We start from the raw sequence: 25,538 nt of genomic DNA, 5'->3' as shown, positions 1-25,538 counted from the left end.
CGAGATGTTAAATTCCTGTGGTTCTACCTTGTCCCTTTACCTTAGAATAAAGCCGTGTCATGAACCTCCTGAAGCAGCGTTAGTGCATGCCGGATAAGGCTCAGCTCAGTGTGCAGTGGGTTTTAATCTCACACGTAACAGTAAATATAATTTCCATCCCATGGAAAATGCAGAGTCGGAAGAGGTTCCAGCAAAGCAGCTTAGGCCTGGTGTGGTGACAAGTAGAGGAAACTATGCAGAGAGAGGACGCATTTGAACTCTCAACTCCTTTCTAGCCTGTTTTTGAGACCTCACCAGCGTGTCGGATTTGATGTCCTCTGACAGTGATCACACGTCCCACGGGCCGTAGTTCTTGTTGGGTTGAGCACTGTGTCTTTGTGCTTTCATACTGAATGACAGAAATAATATCCAGTAAAGGCAAAGATCTGGTCCCTTATTGAGAGCGCTCAGCAGTGCAGCTCACTCAGGCTGGAGGGATGAGACTTGCCTCTGCTTCCTATCAGAGAAACTGGGAAATCCTGAATGATACTGTTGTCCTTTAACTCTTTTCTAGCTCTTGGGTGCAGGTTGGACCCATAGAGAAGGAAATTATGCTAAATGCTTATGAATATGCATGAAGCATGCTATTGAAAAGGTAAAGGGGAGTTTTTTTGGATATTGACCTCATAGCTACAAAGTGTACCCATATGATTCTGTGGCTTAAAATGTGTCTAGAGCTCCAGAACCTGGTCACAGAGGAGGGTCATTCATGACTCCTTGGAAGGATAGCACGATTATTTGCCACTTTAATATCCTCATATTTAAAAGGCCACTTGGCCATTGTTTGATTGTACTAGTCTGTCATCCATTGAAGAGCTGAATTTTTAGTGATCAGGGGAAACAGGGAACCTAGCACTTCTGACCTGGTCAGGTACACAGGACTGAAAACTGAGATATTTATGTGACTTAAAACAGTTTATGAATGTTATAGTAAATTAATGAAAAAGGCATGTTCATTTTAAACTGCTTTGAGAGTTCTTCTTTACCCATTAGCATTCACTTTGAGTTATAGTTTAGAATTTTTACCTCTAGGATACAGTTTTGTCTTATAAAGACTTTTAGCTTTATTTCTCAAAGTGGAATTGATATAGGCTACTTAGGGGAGGGATAGAGATAAGAAAATATTAGTGAGACCATTTTCTTTTTGTTTATGGAAAGGAGTGGTTTTTGAATGTTTTTAAGTGATACCATTTAGAGGCATGTTTGGTAAAAATAGCTGAAGTTAACTAACACAGAGAAAAGTTTGTCTTTCATAATAGTAAATGCTGAGGCCTGTATGCAGCACAAAAATCTGTCGTGGAGCCAGAGTTTAAGCTCAAATGGTTGATCTTTTCTTCCTGGTTTTTGTTTGTTTGTTTGTTTGTGTTTTTTCGCAATCATCAGCCAATGAGAAAGGGCTTCCTTCCTGGGTTAGCCCGCTTATAAGACGTGCTTTGAGCACTGACTGCATGCTAGGTATTATGTTAGTTATGGTGGAAGAAAGGAAGACTCCTGCTTTTTCTGTCTTTTCCAGAGCCCCATTGGCTCCTGATCTGTGCTGTGGGGTCTTCGGTGGCCCTTGGTTTGGGGAGCGGGAGACATGAAGAGCCATCATTCCCCCCATGGAAAACAGTATGGAGGTTCCTCAGAAAACTAAATCAAATTAACCATATGACCCAGCCCATCCCTCTTCTGGATATTTCCCCCCAAAACCTGAAAATGGCCACAAAGAGACATGCACCCTGATGTGCGTAGCAGCGTTATTCACGGTGGCCAGGATGTAGAAGCAACACAAGTGTCCTATGATAGATGATTAGATAAAGAAGATGTACATATATATGACGGAATATTACTCAGCTGTAAGAAAAGATGAAATACTGCCATTTGCGACAACATAGATCTTGAGATAATCATGCTAAGCCAAATTAGTCATATATGGAATATAAAATTGAAAGCAACAAACATTACAAACAGACTCATGGACGCAGGTGGTGAATTAATGATATCACAGAAGGGGGGGGAGGTAGGTAGGAGTAAAAGGAGTCAAATATTTGGTGATGGAAGGAAATCAGAACTTGGGTGGTGAATACACAATGCAGTATATATACGACATACTGTTGAATTGTACACTTGAAACTTACTTGATTTTATTAATGTCACCCCAGTGATTTTTAATAAAAAGGCATCATTCTCAAGTACTACCTCTCTCCCCCACCTAAGGAAACAATCATTTCCTTTTAAAAGTCAGGCTGTGCTAGCTACTTACAGTTATCAGGATTAATCCTCACTGTAGTTCTGCGAAGTAGCATGTATTATCTGCATTTTAAAGATAAGGTAAAATGGAGCAATTAGCTTCCAGCAACCCAGCGAGGAAGGAGCTGAGCCAGGAGTCTGTCCTCAGAACCATTGCCTGACTCTTGACACTGGAATCGCAGGACCTTGGCAGGTCCTGGAATAATTTTACAAGGATAGAAATTTTTGCCCAGCTTATGGTGCCACTAAAGTTATCAAGGACACTTCAGGAATAATGTACTATCCAAATATAAGGGGGTGTCAGCCCTTCTCGTTTTCCTCCTGATGGCTTTGCCTCTCCCTCTGAGAGGCTGAGGCATTAACAGGAGCTCATCTGATTCTTCTTTAGGAACTGACCAGTATGCCTTGTCAGGACTCCTTGGATACTGTATGTAAATGTCATTTCGGAATGTGAATAAAGTCGGCAAAGCCTTTACAAAGAATGATCTTTACATGAATTTTGTGTAAGTAAGAGTGTGTTAAGATAAGCCAAAATGAAAACAAACTGCTCTACCTACCCTACTGTCTGGGCATCTTCTTCTAAATGTTTTCCATCCAGTGGCTGTGTTCAGTTACCTTTTTTTGTAGTATGATTGCTATTTGAATTTTTTTTTTTTTTTTTTTTTAGCACTGTCAGTACTGTTTGAGTTACTTGCAGGTCTTGATAGTTTTCATTTTTAATGATTGTAGTGTTTCATTGAGTAGATGTACATTCTTTGTGTTAATTTTTTGTCAGGAAGTTTTTTTTTATTAAAGGAATTTTGCAGGAAGTGTCCTGGGGTGGTACATGCCTTGTGCCTTGTATTGGGAATCCACACTGTCTTTAACTAATTGCTGTTTCTTTATCATGTGCTTACTATCTTGTAAAAGGAACTGCCGGATCTTCAATGTATAGGAACCCCTGACACATTGTTTTCCTAAGGTATTTCCCTTTCTGTTTTGTTGTGTTAGTTGAGAGCAAGCAGTTTTTGCTCAAGTTAGAATCAGAGCTCGTGATAACTGGACTGAAACAATGACTCTTCCCCCCGCCCCCCGAACTTAGAGCACCTAACAGAATGTTTTTCTTTGGGGAAAGTGGAGTGTAATCTTAGGAACCCTCCCCCCCCCCAATTCAGTGTATGTGCTAATGGATCCTGGAATTTGTGCACGTTGGTCACGTGGTTGTGGAAGGCGGAAAATACCAGGCACTGAGCTCCTCTTGTCACAGTGAATCACTGTTGCCTTCTTTGGTCTTTCTTATTTGAACTATAAATCAAATCCTAGATAGCATTCTGGAAGGTTGAATGTCTAAAGGTCAAACAGTAGGTTCAGGCATTATAAAGTGGTTTCTCAGAGCTGCAAGAAAGAAAATGTATTTCTGCACTGGGTGCTGGTGATAATGGGTGGGTGTAGTTTGTAAAACTGCACTAAGCGAAGCAGGAGATGTGTGCACTTTTCTGGTTGCGCCTGTACTTAAAACATTTACAAAGTAGCATTTTGAAACCCTGAGTATGTTTTCGAAGAGCCCGCGCCACCAGGTGCGGGGGTGACAAGTTCCTACCTGTCTTGTGCTGGGTCTTTTGTTCCAGTTGTCCTCAGGACTGGGCATGGTCCAGGGATCCCTTTGCACAGACCCCCCAAACCTGCCATAGCAGCAGCACAGTCGATTGGGCAGCCCCCATCTTTAAACCTCTGCTCCCAGAGGGTCTTTTGCACCTGAAGCGTGCCTCGTGTTTGCGAGTGTTTTTCCAGCACCCGCTCTTTTGGCACAGGGCCTGGCCTGGCACCCCTCAGCCACCTGCTGATGGATATCCTTCTCTTCCGTTACGAGGGCCCAAGATTTACCCCAGAGTAGTGGTCGGTGACCCCAAACCGTGCAGCAGGCCCAAATGATGATATCCTGATATGCGAAGGGCCTGGCATATAGTAGGTATTAGATAGTTGTTGAATTTTTTCAAAAAGGTAGTATAGGGCTGTCAATGTGTAGGAACATCTGTAGCTGGGCTTCTCAAATTTTGCTGTTAGACTAATGGTGGGGGCCAGTTTGTGCCTGCCCCAGATGCCTGGGGCTATAGCAATCCCACCCTGCCTATGCAGATTTTCTCACCAATCCCCAGTTTTATCTTTAAAAGTCATCACTATTTTGCATTCTTTTCTGTGAAACACTTTTATTTATTTTAATATAAAAATGCTATTTTAAATTACTCTTCTGAGGAAAAATTACCACCCCCTGGCCCACCTGGGGTCCAGAAAGCTCTGTGGTTATCCTTGAGCACCCCAGTTGGAGAAGCATGTAACTGCCAATTCTGAAATTTAAAAATCAGACCTGTAATAAATCCTGAAATAGAAAAGATACCTCTCTGTCCACTCCCCTCACCCCACAATATCATGTTTAAAGTGTGATGACTCTGAGGGTACTTAAATTGAAAAAAAAAAAAACCAAAAACCCACAACCTTTAGTTGATATTGAAAACCCTGAGAATATTTTTTAAAGCAAAAAGTTTAGTCTTTATTTTGTTCTCCATTAGCATTGGCTTAAAATGGAAAATTAAGAAAAATAAAAAGTGAATTTAAAATCATTGTTTATTCCTCATTCACTTTTTTTCCCCCCTGACAATTGGTCCCAGGCATTTTTTTTATTTGGGGAGTTTTTTAAAAGAGTCGAAGCCACTGAGGCCTCATCTAGCCGTTCCCACACATGCACGTGACATCTTACATAAGGCTCCCCTTATCTGACTTAAAAAAACCAAGAAACAAAAACTTCGTTCTGTTTTCCCACACTGCCAGCTTCAAAAACTCACTGAAAAGAGCATCTAGTCGTCCTCGTGACCTTCATCGTACTGGGTCCTCTTCCCTGGCTGTAATTAGGAACCCAGGACACAGGCAACTCCTAGAAAGTGTGCACGTTGACTCTGGCACAATGCCAGGAGCCAAGTGGTGTCAGCCGCCTCCACGGGCTGCTGGCACAGTGATTGTTTGGGCACGTTTTCCACTAGCGGGACAGAAGTGTGTCAAGAGGATCCCTGGGTAAAGGCATCCGGGACTGGGCTGTGGGCTGAAGATCCTCCTCTCACCCCCCGTTAGTGTGCAGATCCATTCACTGATGTCTGCGTTGAGCCCAGGGACCCTCTCGGAAAAACTCCTTCTCTCACTGTTTCCCAGACCCTTTAAAAACTTTTTTTCCAGTTGCAGTTGACATAAAATGGATTAGTTTCAGGTGTACAATATAGCGATTAGACATTTATATAACTTGTGACGTGATTCCGCTGATAAGTTGAGTACCCGCCTGGCACTATCACATTTTTACACTATTAATGACTGTATTTCCTGTGCCGTAATTTACATCCCCGTGACCGTTTCTTCTGCTCGCGATTCTACAAGTCCTCCTGCAGCTGTGTAGATGTGGCCGACCTCACGGCTCCTGGAAGTCTTCCTGACCATCCCCACACATCTGGTCAGGTGTCCTCCTGGACTGAGTGCCCTCTTCACATTCATCACACCACGTGGAAACGGTTTAAGGATTGTCTGGCTCACCTGCTGCGTATGACTCATTCGTCATCAGATGCCTTAGCGTGGTGCCCAGCGCATATTGGTACTATTGCATTCTTTTAAATAACTTTGAAGGATGAACATGGACGTGGTGTCTTCTGCTTCACGGCATGCTTTCCAGTCGTAGTTCGGACACCATCAGTACTCTGTATATAACTGTTCTTTTTCTTCTGGGTAAAGGGGAGGAGTGTGTTTTCCGGGCCTTTGAAACAGGCAAGGCTATTTGACATGCCAGTGAAATATGAGAAGTGATGTGTCGCTTCTTGGTGGAATTCTTTAAATGCCACTGCGCCCTTTACCACACCTCATTCTCTGTGCTGCGGCCCCTGCCAGCATTCCCGAGACTGGTAGCTGTCAGCTGGGTCCTGTGTGAGCGCAGCATGGAAGAGTGTGGAATGGTTTGCCTGGTGGCCCAGGATAAACACGTCATAGGAACAAGAAAGAAAACTTGTTTTGAGCCTTTGAGTTGTTTGCTGCTGCTCTATAACCTGTCCTGTCCTGACAAACCCAAAGGCACTCGTATTTCAACTTTGGCTTCCCTCCGTGGTTCTCTGAGTGAACTAGGGTCACGGTGGTAACAAATAACATGGGCTGCTTTTCAATTGTTAGTGTAAGAGGGGAGGGGAATGCTCCTGTTATTAAGGGATTCCGAGTTGGGGGGCGGTAAGTGCCGTGTGTGTGTGTGTGTGTGTGTGTGTGTGTGTGTGTGTGTGTGTGTGTTAGGGGGCAGGAGAGTCCCACAGGAAGAAACAGTCATTCTCTTTCAAGTGCCAGTATCACCTTGTTGAAAAACACTGAGAGCTGACTTGTCCGATTTCCTAATCTTTTAGAGTCCAGGGGAATCTTAACATTGGCCTCACATTTCCTGTCCGCTGATCTTTCTGGAATAGAAAATTGCCTGGCACTTCCCGAGTGTCTTGGCTCACTTCCCTCCCTCTGCCAAAACTCTGGTTCCTTGGCTGCTCATTTGAGTAGCTCTTCCAAGCCCTGCACGCATACACATCTGTAACTTTCTATCCACTTACATTTTCTCTTTCAAAAATAATGGATTATTTTTCTTTTGCCCTTTTCTTACTGTGGTAAAACATGCATAACAAAATTTACTGTGTTAATCATTTTTAAGGGTACAATTCAGTGGCATGAAGTAGAGTCCCATTGTTGTGTGACCAATACCACTTCTGTCCCCAGAACTTTTTTGTCATCCTAAACTGAAACTCTGTACTCATTAAACACTAACTCTCACCGCCCCCAGCGCCTTGGCCACCACTCTGTCTCTGTGAATTTGTTGTAGGTACCTTCCGTAAATGGAATCATAACAATAGTTGTCATTTTGTGTTCGATTTATTTCACTTAGAATGTTATTAAGGTTCATTTACCTGTAACATTAAAACTTCATTCTTTTTTAAGGCTGAATAATAACCCATCGTTTATAGATATCACATTATTTATCCTTTCATTGATCATGGGTGTTCGGGCTGTTTTCATCTTTTGGCTATTGTTAATATTTCTATAAACAATGGTGTAAAATATCTGTTTGAATCCCTGCCTTCAGTACTTTTGGGCAAAAGTAGAATTACTGGATCGTATGGTAATTTTGTGTTTAATTGTTGGAGGAACCGCCATATTGTTTGCCACTGTGGCTGCTGCACACTGTTTACCATTCTCACCAACAGTGCACCAAGGTTTTAATTTTTCCACACTCTCACCAACACTTTTATTTTCTTTCTTTCTTTCTTTCTTTTTTTTTTTTGATAATATCCATCCTAATGAGTGTGAAGTGGTATCTCATTGTGGTTTTGATTTGCATTTCTCTAATGATTAGTGATGTTGAACATCTTTTTGTGTGTTTATTGGCCATCTGTATATATTTGGAGAAATGTCTAAGTCCTTTGATCGTTTTGAAATTGGTTTTGTTGTTGAGCTGCAGGAATTCTTTATACTGGATATCCATTTTGTATTAGATACATGAATTACAGATATTTTCTCTCATGCTGTAAGTTAACTTTTTCACTTTCTTGATAGTGTCCTTTGATGCACAAAATTTTTAATTTCGATGAAGTCGAGTTTATCTTTCTGCTATTAACTGTGTTAGTTTCATATCCAAAAAAACCATTGCCAGATCCACTGTCATAGAGTTTTTCTTCTATGTTTTCTTCTAAGAATTTTATATTTTTAGCTCTTATATTTAGGTCTTTGATAACTTTTGAGTTTTTATTTTTTTTGTAGTTTTTTTCCTTTTATTTTGTTAATGTAGTGATTAATTTTCATATGTTGAACCACCCTGCATTCCAGAAATCTATCCCACTTGGTCTATTTGTATAATCCTTTTAGTATGCTGCTGAATTTGGTTTGCTAGCATTTTGTTGAGGATATTTGAGTCATTATTCATAAGGGTGTACTCATACTTTTGTAGAGTCTTTGGCTTTAGTGTCAGGGTAATACTGGCCTCAGAGAATGATTTGAAGAGTATTCTATCCTCTTCAATTTTGGGGGAAGAGTTTGAGAAGAATCGATGTTAATTCTTTAAACATCGAATAGAATTCACCAGTGAAACCAGCGGGTCCTGGGATTTTTGCTGGGATGTTTTTGAGTACTGATGCAAATTCTTGCTATTTAAAGGTGGATTCAGATTTCTTATTCTTCATGTTTGTCTTGGAAGGTTGTGTATTTCTAGGAATTTATTTCACCTAGCTAACCCAATTTGTTGGAATGCAATTGTTCATAGTAGTCTTTTATAATCCTTTTTATTTCTGTAAAGATCCTGCTTTATTTCAGTAAATTGGATTTTTTTCTTTTTTAATCTAGCTAACAGTTTGTCAATTTTGTTGATATTTTCAAAGAACTAATATTTTTTTGATTTTTCTCTTTTTCTGTTTTTTATTTTATTTATCTCTGTTTTAATCTTTATTGTTTCCTTTCTTCTGCCTTTGAGTAGTTTGCTGTACTTTTTCTGGTTCTTTATTATGTAAATCCAGTTTGCTGGTTTCTTTTTCAATATAAGTTTACAGTTATAGAGGTCCCCTAAGTTTGGTACATTTTGTTTTCATTTTCATTTGTTTGAAAGTATTTTGTAATTTCCCTTGTGATTTCTTCTTTGACCCATAAGAGTATGTTGTTTAATTTAAACATATTTGTGAAATTTTCAGTTTTTCTTCAATTACTGATTTCTAGTTTTCTTCTAATGTGATCAGAAAAGATAGTTTGTATGATTTCAATCATTTTAAATTCTAACTCATTTCGTAGCTTAACATGTGGTCTGTCCTGTGGAGTTTTCCATACGCTTCTGAGGAAAATGTATATTCAATTGTTTGGTGATGTTTTCTGTGTATGTCTGGTAGTTCTGTTTGGTTTATAATATTGCCCATTTTCTCTGTTTCCTTGTTGGTCTTTTGTCTGGTTGTTCTGTTATTGAAAGTGGGGTATTGGAAGTCTCCAACTCTGGTAGAACCATCTACTTCTCTCTTCAATTTTGTGTTTGCTACGTATATTTTGGAGCTCTGATGCCTGGTGCATGCAGATTTGTAATTTTTAAATTTTCTTGATGAACTGACCCTTTTATCAATATAAAGGTGGAGGGTCTTGCCTTCGACTTGTAAAAAACGCAACATCTGTGAAGCGCGGTAAAGCGAAGCACACTACAACAAGTTTCGCTTTTACTTTTTCCGATACCCGTATAGCCACCCCATCGCTCTTTGGGTTTCTATTTGCATTGAATGTCTTTTTCTATCCTTTCACCTTCAACCTGTCTGTATTTTTAGATCTGAAGTCAGTCTCTTATAGACACCATGTACTTGGACCCTTTAAAAAAAACGTTCTACCAGTCTCAGTCTTCTAATTGTAGCGTTGAACCTGCTTGCAGTTAGAGTGATCACTGATGAGGGAGGGTGCACTTTTGCCATTTCGTATGTCGTTCCTTTTTTGATCCTCAGTTCCTCCGTTGCCGCCTACCTTTGTGTTTTGTCGACCTCTGTAGTAACACGCTTTGATTCTCTGTTCTTTTTGTGCGTATTCTAGATATTTCCTCTGGTTACAGTGAAGATTATAAATAACCTTCTAAAATTAAAACAATCTGATTTGAACAATACCAGCTTAACTTTTAAATGGCATATCAGAACTCTACTACTATATAGCTCTGTCCCCCCCCCTTTTGTTATCGATGTCACAAATTAGATCTTTATACTTTATGAGCACATTAACCATTTTTTTTGTCCTCTAGAAAATAAAAAATGGAGTCACAAATCAAATTTGCAGTAGTACTGGTTTTTATATTTGTCTGTGTATTTACCTATATGTGACAACTTCATTTTTTCACAGGGCTTCGAGTACTCCCTTTAGGATTTCTTGTTGGGCAAGTCTAGTAGCAGTGAACTCCCTCAGCTTTCGTTTATCTGGTGATGTGTTCATTCACCCTCATCTTTATAGTTTTGCCAGATACAGATTTCTTGGTTGACAGTTTTTTTTTTTCTTTTAGCCCTTTAAATCTATGTTCTGACTCCTTTAGGCCTCCAAGGTTTCTGCCGAGCAGTCAGCTGACAGTTTCATTAAGGGTCCCTTTTATATGATAGGCTACTTTTCTTTTGCTGCTTTTAAGATCGTCTTGGGCTTTCAACAGTTTGATTAAAATGTGTCTCAGTGGGTGCTTTGGGTTTATCCTATGTGAAGTTCATTGAGCTTGGATTTCTATATTTGTATATTTCATCAAATATGGGAAGGTTTCAGCCATTATTTTGTCAAGTAATTTCTAATTATTTTGCTTCCTCAATCTGATTTCGAACCTCTTCAGTGAAATTTTCAATCTAATTATATTTTCAGCTCCAGAATTTCTGTTTGGTTCTCTTTAATAATTTCATTTTGTTGATTATATCATTTTGCTTACATACCATTTTCCTCATCTAGTTGTGTTTTCCTTTTGCTCTTTGAGCATATTTAAGGCGGTTGACTTTTGTCTAGTTAAGTCCACTCTGTGCTTCTTCAAGAACAGTTTTTACCTGTCTCTCTTGTTCTTTCGAATGGTTCATATTTTTGTTTCTTTGTATGCTTTTGATCTTTTGTTGAAAATTGGGAAAACAGCCACCTCCTCCAGTCTTTGCTGACTGGCTCTGTGCCAGGGAATTCATTCATTGATTAGATGGGCATTCTCTGAGCCAAAAGCTTAAGTTCTCCCCAGGTATTTTCTGAGCATGTATCTAGCCTGTACCTGCATGTGGCTTTCTCTGTTCATCCATATACATAGCTTCTTTTGAATGTCTTAATTTTCCAAGCAGTTTTACACAAGCATCTTCTTGGGGCTTTTGATGGTCTGTGTATATCTCCCTGCATACCTCTGTCCCAGGCATCTGTAGATCTGTAGTCCCCTACAGTTTTCATGAGCAATAGCTGAAGCTTTTCCTCACTTGTGACTGATTTAGGTGAGACAAGGACCAATCCTTCACACAAGCCCCTGATTGGTTAGCATGTTGCAGTCAACTTCTGCTTTGCTCTCTCTGGTTCAAGGGAACTGGGAAATAACTGTGGCATCCTCCAGACCAAAACTGTACTGTGGAGAAGGAGTTGGGACAATGGTGAGTAAAAATACCACATGTCCTACCATTTGGCAGAAGACTTTGTTTTGATTGGGCATTTTCTTGGTTGCATAGATCTCTGCCTATTTTCCAGAACTCCTATCAGATTGGTTTAGACAGTTTCTGGTTGTTTTCAGTGTCTCCTTGGGGGAATGAAGACACTTCCTGGTTGACCATTTTGCTGATATCACTCTCTGTTTAGTATCTCAATAAGTTTTATAAAGCTTGCAAAATGCAGAAGTAAATACAAAGAAAAAAAAATTAACAGTGATCATTATGAACACATATTAGTGTTTATTGTGTACCAGACATTCTCTTGAGCACTTGACAGGCATTATCTTATTTAATCCTCAACATCCAAGTAGAGCCATGGATTAAAACAAAGCCTCTGACTTAAAACAAAACAAAACAAAACTGTACTGCCCTGCTAACTTTTGTAATCTCAGTGTTCAGAAATAATCATTAATAGTCTCATGTGTAGCTTTAGTTCGTTTCCATTGCATTAATGCCTATGTATGACAGTGCTTTTAATTCATTATAATAAATGTATTCATTTTATTTATTGAACAAATAATTGAGTTCCTACTCCATGCCACCCACGTTTTTAGGTGCTGGATACACTGGTGAGTGAACCAAAGTCTCTGTCTTCATGGCTTAATTGTGGGAGAGGCAGACAATAAAGGTGTAAAATCTTTTAAAAAATTATGTAATGTCAGATAATAAATGGACTGAAGAAAAATAAAATAGGATAAAGGATAAAGGGCTAGAACAGGCAGTTCTTGGGGAACCGCTTTAGAAGAGCGATCAGGAGAGGCAGGCCTTGCTGGGGTGAGGGGGGTACATTTGAGCAGGGACCCCTCCCTGAGTGTAAAGAGACCTCTTTTGTTCCTGTCTGTGGAGCAGGCCAGGGCCCTGAGGCGGGAATGTGTTCGATCCCTTCAAGAAATAGCAAAGGGGCTGTGATTGGAGCACATTAGGCAGACGGAGTGGAAAGGAACGAGGTCCCAGAGGGAGCCGTGGTGGGAATGCAGGATTTTGCTCTTCAGTGTGGTGGGAAGGCCGCAGGAGAGGAGTAGCATTCAGAAGGCTCCCAGCTGCCCTGTGGACACAGGCCCGTGGCGGGAGCCCTGGGAGGCACTTCACCGTGTGCTCGCCACTGCTCCCTTACAACCATGTGACTTACAGTGTTTAGTGAACCGCTTGCCTGCTTCTATATGATTATAAGCAAATGTGAATAGTGGGATAAGAAGACTAAGTTATTATGGTGGGTTTACATTTTTTTTTTTTTTAACGTAGGTGAAATTCATGTAGCGTCAAATTAACCATTTTAAAGCGAACGGTTCAGCAGCATTTAGCACATTCAGGTTGTATAACCACCACCTCTGTCTTGTCCAAAGCATTTCATTACTGTGGAGGAGACTGTCCCACAAGCTGGACCCATTCCAGGGTGCAGGTTGCTCTCCCCAAACCCCCCTTAGGGACGGTCTGATCGTAGTTGCGGATGCAAGCCAGCGTCCTCCCTTGCCTTTTGCTCTGTGCCGGTTCCTGGAGCAGGCGCTTGTCCTGACCTGCTCCAGCATGTACAGTAACGCCCCATACCTGACGGATTGACATCTCAGTACCTGTTTCGGTGCCCTGCCCCCTCCACTCTCATTCGGGGCCTGCCAAGGGGTGCGGGGGTCCACTTCCCCTCACAGCCACCCAAGACACGCCTCAGGTGTAAGTTTCCTTTAATAAACTCAGGAGCTTGGAGAGTCCAGCCTTTTTCTTTTGTCTTTCCCTCCCCTCTGCTCAAGGAGATGTTCAGTCTTGGGGCTTTGGGGCTTTTCTCTGGGTTCGCATGTACTAGTAGTTACCCTAAAAGGAAACACGGTACCTCTGGATATTTCACCTAAATGGATTAAACAACATGTGACCTTTTGCGTCTGGCTTCTCTTAGTGTTTCGCAGGTTTATCTACATTGTACCATGGATCAGTACTTCATTCCTTGTTATGACTGAATGATATCCCATTGCATTTAATATATTTTTATGGCTGAGTAATATTCCATTGAAGATTTTATTTCTTGCAATTAAAAAATTATTTAAACTAGTTTCAAGTATACAGTACATTGGTTAGACATCTATTAGTTCACAAAATATCTCCCCAATTGCTCCCTCCCTCCCTTGACCCTCCACCTAGCCAACATATTAATGCTAACTGCATGCCCTATGCCGTGCTCCCCATCCCCGTGACCATCCATCAGCTACTAACTTGTACTTCTTTAACTTTTCACCCCATTCTCCCAGCCTCCCAACCCCCTCTCTACTGTCTGTCACCAAATCGTCCACTATAATTGTGAATCTGTTTTTGATTAGTTTGTTCTTATTGTTCCTTAGATTCTGCATATAAGTGAAATCATCATAGAGTATTTATCTTTACCTTTCTGACTTAAATACCTTCTAGGTCCATCAAAGCAATATCTTTTTCCTTCCCCTTCCTTTTAGCGTGTATGTGTCTTTTAATCTGAAGTGAGTCTCCTATAGGCAACATGTAGGGGTCTTGTTATCCTTTCCATTCATCCACTCTATCTTTTAGTTGGAGCACTTAATTCTTTGAGGTACTTATTTATAGGAATGTAGTTGTTACCATTCTTTATTCCTGTTTTTGATACATATTTTTTCTTCTTAAAGAAGTCCCTCCAACATTTCCTGTAATACTGGCTTGGTGGTGATAAATTCCTTTAGCTTATTTTTGTCTGGAAAGCTCTTTATCTGTCCTTCAACTCTAAATGATAGTTTTGCTGCATAAAGTATCCCTGGTTGTAGATCCTGGGTCTTCATCATGTCAAATATTTTGTGCCGAGCCCTTCTGTCCTGCGTAGTTTCTTTTGAGAAATCAGCTGCCAGTCTTATGGGTGTTTCCTTATAGGTAACGATCTGCTTTTCTCTTGCTGCTTTCAATATTCTTTCTTTGAATTTAACCTTTGTCGTTTTGATTATCATGTGTCTTGGTGTGAGCCTCTTTGGATCCCCGTTTTTTGGGATTCTCTGAGCTTCCTTGGGTTTTATGTTCATTTCCTTCACCACATGAGGGAAGTTCAACATCTTGATTTTCTTCAGGTACGCTGATCAGATGGATATTTGGACCCTTAATGGTGTCCCATATCCTCCTTAAATTATTTTTATAGTTTTCATTATCTTTTCTCTTGCCATTCTGATTGTGTGTCCTTGGCTTTCCATCCTCTAGATAGGGCATTTGATCTTTTTCTTCATTCACTTTGTTTATTCCATTTAATATATTTCTCAGATACTGTGTTCTTCATTTCAGGCCGATTCGCTTTTATAATTTCCATTTCAATTTTTTTTTTATCTCTTTGTTGAAATTATCACTGAATTTATCTGCACTTCCAAAAGTGCATCGAGCATCTTTATAACCAGGGTTTTGAACTCTGCATCTGTTAGGTTACTTGACTCCATTATATCTGGATCTCTGTTCTGTTCTCTCATATGGTTTCTGTTTCTTTGTCTTCCCATTTGGCTGCCTTTCCGTGTCTGTTTCTATGGACTACAGCAAAGCTCCTAAGTCTGTCGGTCTTATTAGTGTGGATTTGTGAAGCAGGTGTTCAGTGGCACAGTCCTAAGAGGGGTTCAGCTGCAGGCCAAACTTAGCCCAAGCCTCTACCCCTCTGGGGCTACCTGTTAAGATTCAGCAAGCAATCCACAGGTGCTATGCATATAGTTGCTTTAAAAGGCCACACCAGAAACTGAGGCCAGCTGGCTACAGCACGAGTCTAGGTACTGCTCAGCAAGGAGCACCTGACTTGCTGTGGATATATCTGGGTGTGGCTTGGGTGGGGGCCCAAGTCGAGGGAGGCAGGTTTCAGGGAATCCTCTGGGCAAGCGACCTCTGTTATCCAGTCTGATGACATCACAGCTATGGCGGTTCTGTGTCCTCGCACTGGGAGGGGAGCGGGCTCAACAGGGAACAATGGATACGGCCGGCTCTTCTGTACAGAGTGAGTCTCGCCTCGGCCCTCATTCTGACTATGTCTCCCTGCAAGCCCCTGGTGCCTCCTGTGCACAGCCTAATCAGCAGTGGTGCTCAGAGTGAGCAGGTCTGTCACTGTGAAAATCCGCTCACGGAAGGGGCCCCTTTAAGAGGCGTCTGCCGCAGCCTCCATCTCAGCTGCTCAGACCGGGCAGCCCTCTGTCCTCACCCCGTCCTACCTTCTGCCGTTGCAGGGTGATTTCTTGTATTTCCCCCTAGTCGTATGGCTTGTTCATCTAGATCCCAGGTGATTTTTCCTTGCTGCTCCTCCTTGTTTCTGTCACAGTTTTGATTTGGTTGCCAGAGGGGTGCAGATTGCCTCTATCATCTACACCATTTTTCTCCCCTATCCATTTCCTGCAATTTTTTGGTCCCTTCATCTGTGGTGGACATTTGGGTTGTTACCAGCTTCTGGCTATTGTGACTAGTGCTGCTATGAATACACATGCACATGAATTTGTTTGAAACACCTGTTTTCAGTTCTTTTGGTTATATATTATCTAAGAGCGGAAGTGCTGGGTCGTATGGTAATTCTGTTTGACTTTTTGAAGAACCAGCAAACTGTTCTCCAGATAAACCATTTTACATTCCCACCTCCCACGTATAAGTATTCTAATTTCTCTACATTTTCACCATCCCCTACCCCCCATTTTTTGGATTAAAGCCATTCCAGAGGATGTGAAATGGTATCTTGTGTTTCTGATTTGCATTTCCCTAATAACTGATGATGCTGGACATCTTTCATATACTCGCTGTCCATTCATAGATCTTTGGAGAAATGTCTCTCAAGTCCTTTACCCATTTTTTTGTTGAGTTTTTGTTTTAATGCATTGTAAAAGGTCTGTATATTCTGTATACTAGAGCCTTACTAGTTATGTGATTTACAAATATTTCGCTCTATGGGTTATCTTTTCGATCTCTTGATAACGTCCTTTGATGAGTAGATGTTTTAGTTTTGATAAAGTCCACTTTTATCTATTTTTCTTTTGTTTTTCCCGCTTTTGGTGTCATCAACTTTAGGCTTTTGATTGCATTAAATACTAAAAGCTAATTAATATATAGTTATCTTTATTGAGAAAATAGCATTTTTCTCTTTAGGTAGTTGGGAATGTGTTTGTAGGGTGTTAAAAACTGTGTGCTCTTGAATAAGTGTAGGCTGATGTTTGCCCCCTTTAAAATGAGGGGAAGTGCTCCAGTTGATGGGTGAGATCTGTCACATTCTGATAATCCTTGAATTTATGATCCTCTTAGCTGTTTGCAGTTCATATACTCTGAGTTTATCCAGATTTTCTGGCGGTCTTCAAATCTCAGAGTATATATTCCCCCCGCCCCCTTTAACTAACCTGTTTTAGATGTATATGACCAAATTTCTACTTTGAAACATCAGGCCCATTTGTCCTCCACCAGTTCTATATAAAGATGTTTGTCTTGTCACGTCCTCCCCGTCATTGAGTGGGCCCTTAATTTTTTGATAAGGCGTTGCTAAGTGGCTAGATGAGAATACTCCTTGTTTTAATCTCGCTGTGTTTACGTAGGGAGGCTGAGCACCTTTAAATTACAGCCTCTTCTGTGTTCCCTGCTCAGTGAATTTCGTTTACCTATTTTATCATGTGACTCTTGCTTGGCACATTTTATATTGCATGAGCTTTTCAGTAACGTTAATAATTTGTCATATTTGTGGTGAGTCTTTTCTTCAACTTTTTTAATATCTAAATTTTGTTTTCTTCTTTTAAATACGAAGTTTTAAATTGTTACATGGTCCAACATACTATGGTTTCCCATTTCGATCTCCTTTACATTGATGCTTCGTTTTCCCCATTCAGAGGTTAGTTGTATATTCATGTTAATTCTTTTCCTTGTGGCCATCTGGTTTATAGTCAGGAGAGATGCAAAATGGACTGTTTTAGCCTCCTCAAATAGCCAATTTTGCCTATGTCACTTATGGACAACATCATCCCCTTCCCATTGATCTGTAGTGTTTCTTTTATTAAATTCTAATTGCGCTAGCATCCATTTCTAGACGATCTGTATGTTCTATGATTTCTACATACTTTGCTCTTTTTTTGACTAAGACTTAATTTATACACATTAAAATCTTAGTATGCAGCCCTATGAATTTGGATAGATGCCTTCAGTTGTATAGTCACCACCACAATCAGTTTTATCACCCCTCAGAAATGCCCTCTTATCTCTAGCCTTAGGAAACCACTGATCTGTTTTCTGTCTCTATAGTTTAACCTTTTCCAGAATATCATATAAGTGGAATCAGACAACATGTAGCCTTTTACACTCAGCATAATGTATTTGAGGTTAATCCATGTTGTTGGGTCTATCAGAAATTTATTATATTTTTATTGCTGAGAAGTATTTCACGGTGTGGATATACTACAGTTTGTTTACCCATTCCTTAGTTGATTTGGATCGTGTCTAGGTTTGGGATTAAAACTGCTAATTACAAGTTTTATGTAAATATAAGTTTTCTTTCACTAGGTGTGGATTGCCTTGTCATGTAGCAAGGGTAAGTTTATAAGAAACTGCCAAATTGTTTTCTAAAGTGACCCTTCCACTTTGCATTTCCACCAGCAATTTGTAGGAATGCCAGTTTCTCCAAGTGTTGCCAGCACTTGGAATTGTCATGTTTTTTTAAAGCCATTCTGCTAGGTAGACCGTTGTCTCTCATTGTAGCTTTACTTTGCATTTTTCTAATGACTGTGATATTGACCATCTTTTTCTGTGTTTATCTGCCATCTATATATATCTTTGGTAAAATGTTAGCTCACATCTCTTGCCCATTTTTTAATTGGGTTATTTGCTTTTATTATTGAGTTTTGAGAGTTCTTTTTACATATGCTGGATATGGGTTCTTTATAAGATATAAGATTTGCAGGTGTTTTCTCCCAGTCTGTTGGCTTTTCTTGTCATTCTCTTAAGAGTATTTTTCGAAGATCAGACGTTCTTAATTTTGACTGTCTAATTTATAAATTTTAAAAATCAGTATTGTGCTTCTGGTGTTATATGTAAGAATTCTTTGCCTAACCCAAGGTTACAGTCATTTTCTCCTGTTTCTTATAGAAGTTTTATAGTTTTAGATTTTATGGTTAGGTCTGACCCATTTTGACTTAAGTTTTTGTAAAAGGTGCAAGATATATATGTTTCTTAGGGACCAACCAATTTAATCGTAGAAATTCAAGGAAACGACAGGATTTAATGGAAGGGAATTGTGTGAAGCAATCCCCTTTGCAGTCAGTTGAAGAAATGCTTTCCTCTGTAAAAGGTCTCCTTTCACAGATGTAGTTCACTTTGCAAATTCTGTTGTCCTTGCTATCGAAATTGCTTTCAAAAACAGTAATAAGGAAAAAAAAAGTGTGCAGATTTCTTTTATACTGTTCCATAGGGATTAAGATGGAACTTGTTTCCAGGTGAAATATACTCTTGTGTTCCCAGGATAAGAAACATTTCCTGAAGCTTTATCAAAGTTAGCTCTTGAATCAATTGGCCTTAAAGTGAATTTTTTTTTTTAAATTAAATAGATAATAAATATGTTCCTCCTGGCTAGGAGGTGGTAGTTTTTTAATCCAGGAGGAATGGAGTTAGATATTAAGATGGGAAAAAGCCTTAATTGATAAACACATGAGTAGCTAGTATGAAGTAGGAAAAGTTACATCCCGCAGGAGGGGGACAGAAAATGGGCCCGAATCTCTGTACTCAGATGGTGTTCTGCAGACGAGTGCATGGGGATGGCCCTGGCGCTGTTGGGAATGCAGACTCTCGAACCCTATCCTGACACTGATTCAGACTCTGAAAACTTAAAAAATATTTTATTAGGATATAATCGACCTATAACTTTATATTAGTTCCTGGTGTACGGTGTAATTTTTTTGGTATGTGTAGGATTTCCTTCCTTTTTAAGGCGGAATAATACTCCGTTGTCTGTGCATGTGACATTTTGTTTATTCATCTGTTGAACAGTTGGGTTGCTTCTACTTTGTAGTTTTTGTGAATAGTGCTGCTATGAACAGAGAAGTTGTTTTTAATTAAAAATCTTTCTTTTTACTTAATTTTCTTAACGATGTCCAGCACTATACCAGACACCAGTAGATACGCTATTGGTAATATTTGAAATTTTGAAATTTCCTTGGTGTCCCGCAAAGCACCGTGAGTTCTGCTGTCTGAACGAGTTTGAGATCCAGCCTGTAAATGCTTGGTCCGTAGGCTAGAAGCTGACATTTGAAAACTGGGCTGTTTCTCACCAAGACTCGATCCCTGGCTTCTCTGCAGAGGTGGAAGGTCGGGCGCACGGGCCCGTTCCTGCAGGTGGGGCTTTCCTGGAGTGGAGGAGTGGACGCCCTTGCTGCACTCATGTCTTCAGCTCTCGGGTGGGCACCACCCCATGGTGAATGGTGAAACGACAGGTCTCTTCGCCTTATGTATTTGATACATTGTCGAACTGGTCGTATATTAGCAGGGTGCCCCTCTGAATCTTCTGTCAGGTCTCCTGTATGTAACTCTTGCCTTCTTTGTCGCACTTGTTACGTGTAGTTTGTTGCATTGAAGACATTTGGAAATTTTACAGACTTCTGCTAAATCCTGGGGCGTGCGACTCTGAAACTCTTAATGCCTTTTGAAGTCAGGCAGCAAGAAGTAGCCCTGCACGCCCAGGAACGTGTAGTTGTTTTTGCTTTTTTGAAAGTGTATTCTTTTGTTCTTGATGGGTTATTACAGTCCCCCTTAATGGCACCTCTGGAGCAGATGCAGAAGTCATAGATGAGGAATTGGGTGGATGCAGGCTTTGCGGCAGCGGCGGGCTGGGACAATGACCCCGGGGCTAATGCAGTGGCACCGGAAGCATTTATTCATATTGCCAGCCTCTCCCTCTCTCCCTTGTGTGTGCTTCGCTTAAATCATGACAGTGGCTGCTTCTCCTTTGTTAACCTAAAACAAGCTTCTGGACCACACTGGAGCTTTTCGATTCATCAGATGGCGATAAGGCAAAAGGAAAGCATCAAAGCAGGTCACCAGTCCCTCTTTCGGTGCCGCGTTTTGGGACTGAACTTGCTGGCTGTCGTGCAAAGTCCAGGGTTCCTTCACTTTCATGAGTCAGTGTTTCTGGCATGAGTGTTCTCTTGGAGTATTGGTTGTGACGGCTAATAAAACAACAGAAAGTGTCTTAACAACAAAAGATACGGGTGCCAAATACTGTTAAATTTACTTCCTTAGGAAAGGTTTCAATTTTTCCCCCAAGAGCCATCTCAGAGTTAGGCTCTGTTTAGCATGGTGGCAGGTTTTCTTCTATTGTTGGTGGGACTCTAACTCTGTAAGTGTCTCTCCGTTTGTCTCTTGTGATTTCATTGGATGGTTGGAGTGTGTATCAACCCTCTGACGTGATTAAACTTGTTATACTCAATTCTGAATTTGTGTTCTCTAAAAACCAAATGTTAATCTTCCATTGATTGAACCATTAACTTTCTAGTTGTGTTTTTAAACAAGAAGCATCCACGATAAAAATAACTAGATTAGGGATGAGTAATTTCTCAAGTGGACCTAACTGACTAGAATTAATTCAATGCACAGTAAAAAATAAAACCTCAAAGAATTTAAATAATTTTTGAATATACAACTTTGTGTTAGCTCAGCAGTCCAGTTGTGGTCTGGGGAACCCTAAGGCCCTTTTGGGATTCTATGAGGACAGAGTTATTGTCATAATAATACTAGGACATCATTTGCCTCTTTCTGCTGTGTTGATATTTGCATTGATGGTACAAAGTAAAGGCAGTGAAAACTGCTGGCCCTTAGCATGAATCACGGTGGTGGCCGCAAACCGTACAAGTGCTCACCACATTCTGCGCCGCAGGGCACTCCATTTTAGAAGAAAATGCCAGTTTCACATAAGAGTGTCTTAGAGCAGTAGAAATTATTTTTTCTCGACCCCAGAGGACATCTCTTTACTGTACCGTGTGAGGAAATAGGAAGTATGTGGGAAGTGCTTCTGCATCCCCAAGTACAGAATTGTCAGGTTATCTCAGGGAAAAGATCTGGTATAAAACCGCAAAGGAACTGTGAACTTGAACGTTGTTGGCAGTGTCGTTGGTAGTCACGTCACTTCGACACTATTTCGTATGTATCGTAGAGAGAGCCAGTGGGTACGTATATGGGAAATACTGGAAATTGGGGTTTTCATTGTGGAGGAAGGGAGATATTAACGTGGGATTGAGGTTGCTGAGGAAGAATCTACCATGTTGGATTTGAATTCGACGTGTCACTATGAATTTATGATTCAGGATACTTAAAATATCCTTGCTCTGTGCAGCCAGACTGCCCAGAAGTAGTGATACTTCACTAACAAGGAGCACACTGAGTTCTCACATCTTGACTTCTAAGTGCCAGGGTTCCTGGGAGAAAAGGCCAAATCGAGGGCTGGGGCACGTGAAGCACAAGGCTAGCTTGGCACACTCATGTTGGAAAGCAAGGAGGTGCTCAGAGACTGTCGGGTTGTATCAGACGGACACAGATGCTGGCTTGAAGGAGCTCCCAGTGGCCAAATTTGGGTCAGTATCAGAAAGAACGATGACAGTACTGGGTTACAACACATGAATAAAAAAAAAAATCCATGAATCTATGTGGGAGGGAAAGAGGAGAGAGAAAGAGAAAGGAGAGAGAGAAGGAGGAAGAGACTGATATGTTACAGAAGGATGCCAGCTAATATTTAAAAGAGTGCTAGAATATGAAATCACCATTTTGCAACCTCTAATATAGTAATTGGTTCAGGCAAGAGTTATCAATGGATACTGAAACTGTTGAGTGAAATGTTGTCAGAGGGAGAAGGATATTCACAGAATCTCAAACATCACCCTAGCTATTACTTTTCCAAATACAAAGGGGTAAATTATTTTTGCTAAGGAAAAATCTGGCCGATCTCATCTTGTCGACCAAACAGCATCACTGCTAAAAAGAGACAGCCAGGTGTTCCGTGCTTTCTGAAGGAAGAACGCAGCACTACCTGTGAAGTAGTCTTGCCCAAAGGAAGCCGACTTGAATCTGATCAAGCTTCTAGGTTCAACTACCAAATTACTGGAAATCCAAAGAGACAGAGGAGTCTACTATCTACCATCGGGGGAGGGTGGACTGCAGAACAAATAAAGCCCCCGGACTCCAGACTGGCAAACTCTACAGTCAAAAATGAGTCATGAGGAAAAAAAAATTAAAAATAAAGGAGACACGAGGAAGGACTTAAGAGACCTGTCGACCAATGTATGGACCTTATTTGGATCGCGATGCAAATAAACGATGAGTTAAAAAAAATGTTTGTACAACTGGGAACGCAGGCTGCATATTTGCTGAAGATACAGGGTGCAGTGATACATCTACATCTTGCTTTAAGATGGTTTGAAGGGAGGGCAGTGGGGTAGGGATAAAGATGAAATAGTGTTAGCCATGGACAGATAATCACTAGGGGGTCCACATGTGTGTTCATTATACTATTCCATCTACCTATGAATGTGTTTGAACGTTTTTATAATTACGTTTTAAGAACCACTACTGTGCCTCCTTATGTAGTACATTGAGAAGTATATGTCATCTGCATAGGATTGTTGCCAAAAATATTTAATTTGAATCCATCAGGAAGCAATCAGAAAGCTCTACAGGTATGATATTTTGCAAGATAGTTATCTTGGACTGTCTACAAAATTTCAGTATTAGAAAAGCAGCAAAAAGCAATGTCTGTCACACACACAAAATCAAATACAATGCATGTTCCTTGCTTTACGTGAATCCCTCTTCCTCGAGAAAGTTATGAAAGACATTTTGTGGAGAGAGTTGCAGACCTTGAAATATGGATTCCTGATAAATGATACTATTGAATTACTGTTAATTATTTTAGGTATGATTTTGTGGTCCTGTAGGAGAATGCCATTATTCTTGGGATATGTATGCTGTAGTCTTTTACGTTGAATTACTATGTCTGCAAATTATTTTAAACACATGTGAATTGGGTTGGCTCATATTAAATCACTGTTTTCCTGGGTCAAAAACAAAGGTCGGCCAATGCCTGTGGTTCAGCCTAATAGTTGTTGAAAGAGAGAGAGAGAGAAAGCAAATGAGGTGACAGTGGGGGTTCCAGATGAAGAATATAAAAATATTTGTTCTGTTCTTTCAAATTTTTATGTGTTTGAAGTTTTTCAAAATTAAGAGCTGGGAAAAAATAGGTAGTCAGTATATAAAAGTGAACTCTCAGCAGATACATGTTTGTTAGGTTAAGTATGCCGGCAACATTCTTTCTGGGAATAATTGCCTATAATAGCGTTTAAATTCTCTTGGAATTCTAAAGCTACTATAATTGATTCAGAATATAGAAAAGAAGGAAAGCTACTTATTTCATTGTGTGAATTTTCATATCAGAATCAACATATGACAAAGAAGAGAAAAATAATTATAGGTGGAAATTAAGAAAAGAGGAGCATATTAATATCTTCTGGAATCGTTTACATGATGACGTTTAAAGACAGGTCCACTTGTAGGAGAAAAATAGATCATTGGTTTTGCAGAAACCGATGCTTATTTTCTCTCTCTCTCTTTTTTTTTGTCAAGAGATGAAAAATGGCTGCTACCTGGGCATGCATGGCCTTGACATTCTCCGTAAGATAGGCTATAGTTCTAGAATTTGAACAATAAGAGTCATATCTGATCCTCCCTTCCCTCTTGCAGTGAGGTATCAGCTGAAGCGCATCTTGCTCAGGGTTACGGGGCCTTCTGGGCTTCTGGGGAGATTGATAAAGTTAGGAGATGGTGATGCCTAGTCTTCTCTAGAAGATTTCCCTAAGTGATTTAACAACCCCAGGTTTTATCCTTTTTTGTTTTGAATCCAAAACAGATCCCTAAAGAAGTGGCTGACATCTTTAACGCCCCCAGCGATGATGAAGAGTTTGTCGGTTTCCGAGATGATGTTCCCATGGAAACCCTCTCATCGGAGGAGAGCTGCGATAGTTTTGACTCACTGGAGTCTGGGAAACAGGTACGGATGCTTCCTTTCCAGGCAGGCATGTTCGTCTTGAAGCCTGGATCTTGGTTCAGGTATTCTTTTATTTGAACTTCGTCTGTTGATACCAGGTAATTGTCGAGCATTTATCGGCATGAAGCCTTCATGTGTTTTAAGAAACTGGTGAGAATACCTAACTCACTTTTGCTGTTTAAAAAATTCTTTTCTATGTACAGTTTTTTTTCTTTCTTTCTTCTTTTTTTTTTTTTAATAAAGGGGACCTCACATGATCAAACCCATTTTCTGTGCAACCTCGGGGCTGCTGCCTGAGGCGAGGCTGTATTCAGAGGCTCCCACACAGCTGGCAGGGGTGGCGGTGCCGCCCAGCGACAGCCCGCGCCACGCAGTGCAGTGCAGGAATGTGTGGTGAGCAGGAGACAATCGCACCCCTGCTCCCGCAGCGTGGTGCCGCCGACACCTCCCTCTCGGAACTGCTGGGGAGAGCGTTTTTCTTTCTTTAATTACTCTGACCTGTGGCAAATACCAGTCCCAGTTCTCTTAGAGCTCGATTTCCTGGAGGTTTATATTGTGCCTTCGCAATAGCGTGGCCAACCAAAATATCGAGCCCTCGCGGGGCATTTTCCTCCGGGTTTATTGTGGCGCTCCGAATCCCTCATTCTTTCTTGACCATGGCCTCTCTTAAAAAGGGTGTAAATTAAAACCACCTTGCCTCAACTGGCCAAGTACAGTAGGGGGAGCAGTTAATTATACATAAGTGCAGGGCCTGCTCGATTGCCTCGCTGGCTGTGCGTGTGCTGGCCTCGGCGGGAGCTGTTCTTCCGCGGGGCGCGGGGGCCTCCTGTCTCTGTGGCCTTCACCTTGCGCGACGTCTCCGCCAGCCACCTGCTTACACTCCCCTCGGTGCCGTTCCTCTCAGTGTCACCTTTTCTTCTTCGTTGTCATCTCTTCTGTTTTCTATCCCCATGTGTGGATGTCGTCCAAGATTCTGTATTCAGACCTGTTCAAAGCCTAGTGATCTCAGTGATTGGCCCGGTTTCAGCTATTACCTCCAAATTCTCCAAGGCTTGGCTTCTCTCTCCAGCCCCAGATGCATTTCTGACTGCCAGCTGGACCGA

General features: G+C 40.8%; 1 protein-coding gene across 3 annotated transcripts in view; it reads left to right on the top strand.

The window, feature by feature from the left end:
- Positions 1–25,538, top strand: part of CDCA7L (cell division cycle associated 7 like) — a 56,661-nt gene that overhangs the window by 17,558 nt on the left and 13,565 nt on the right. For all 3 annotated transcript variants that reach the window (XM_016159552.2, XM_016159550.2, XM_016159549.2), the window contains exon 2: positions 24,298–24,438. In XM_016159552.2, the coding sequence (XP_016015038.2) occupies positions 24,376–24,438 (63 nt within the window). In that variant the 5' untranslated portion in view covers positions 24,298–24,375. The remainder of the gene's footprint in view (positions 1–24,297; positions 24,439–25,538) is intronic.

Source organism: Rousettus aegyptiacus, unplaced genomic scaffold (assembly GCF_014176215.1).
Source record: "Rousettus aegyptiacus isolate mRouAeg1 unplaced genomic scaffold, mRouAeg1.p scaffold_m13_p_13, whole genome shotgun sequence".
In the NCBI taxonomy this organism is placed as follows: domain Eukaryota; kingdom Metazoa; phylum Chordata; class Mammalia; order Chiroptera; family Pteropodidae; genus Rousettus; species Rousettus aegyptiacus.
Note: the sequence above shows the minus strand (reverse complement) of the source record. Positions and strands in the feature narration are given on the sequence as shown.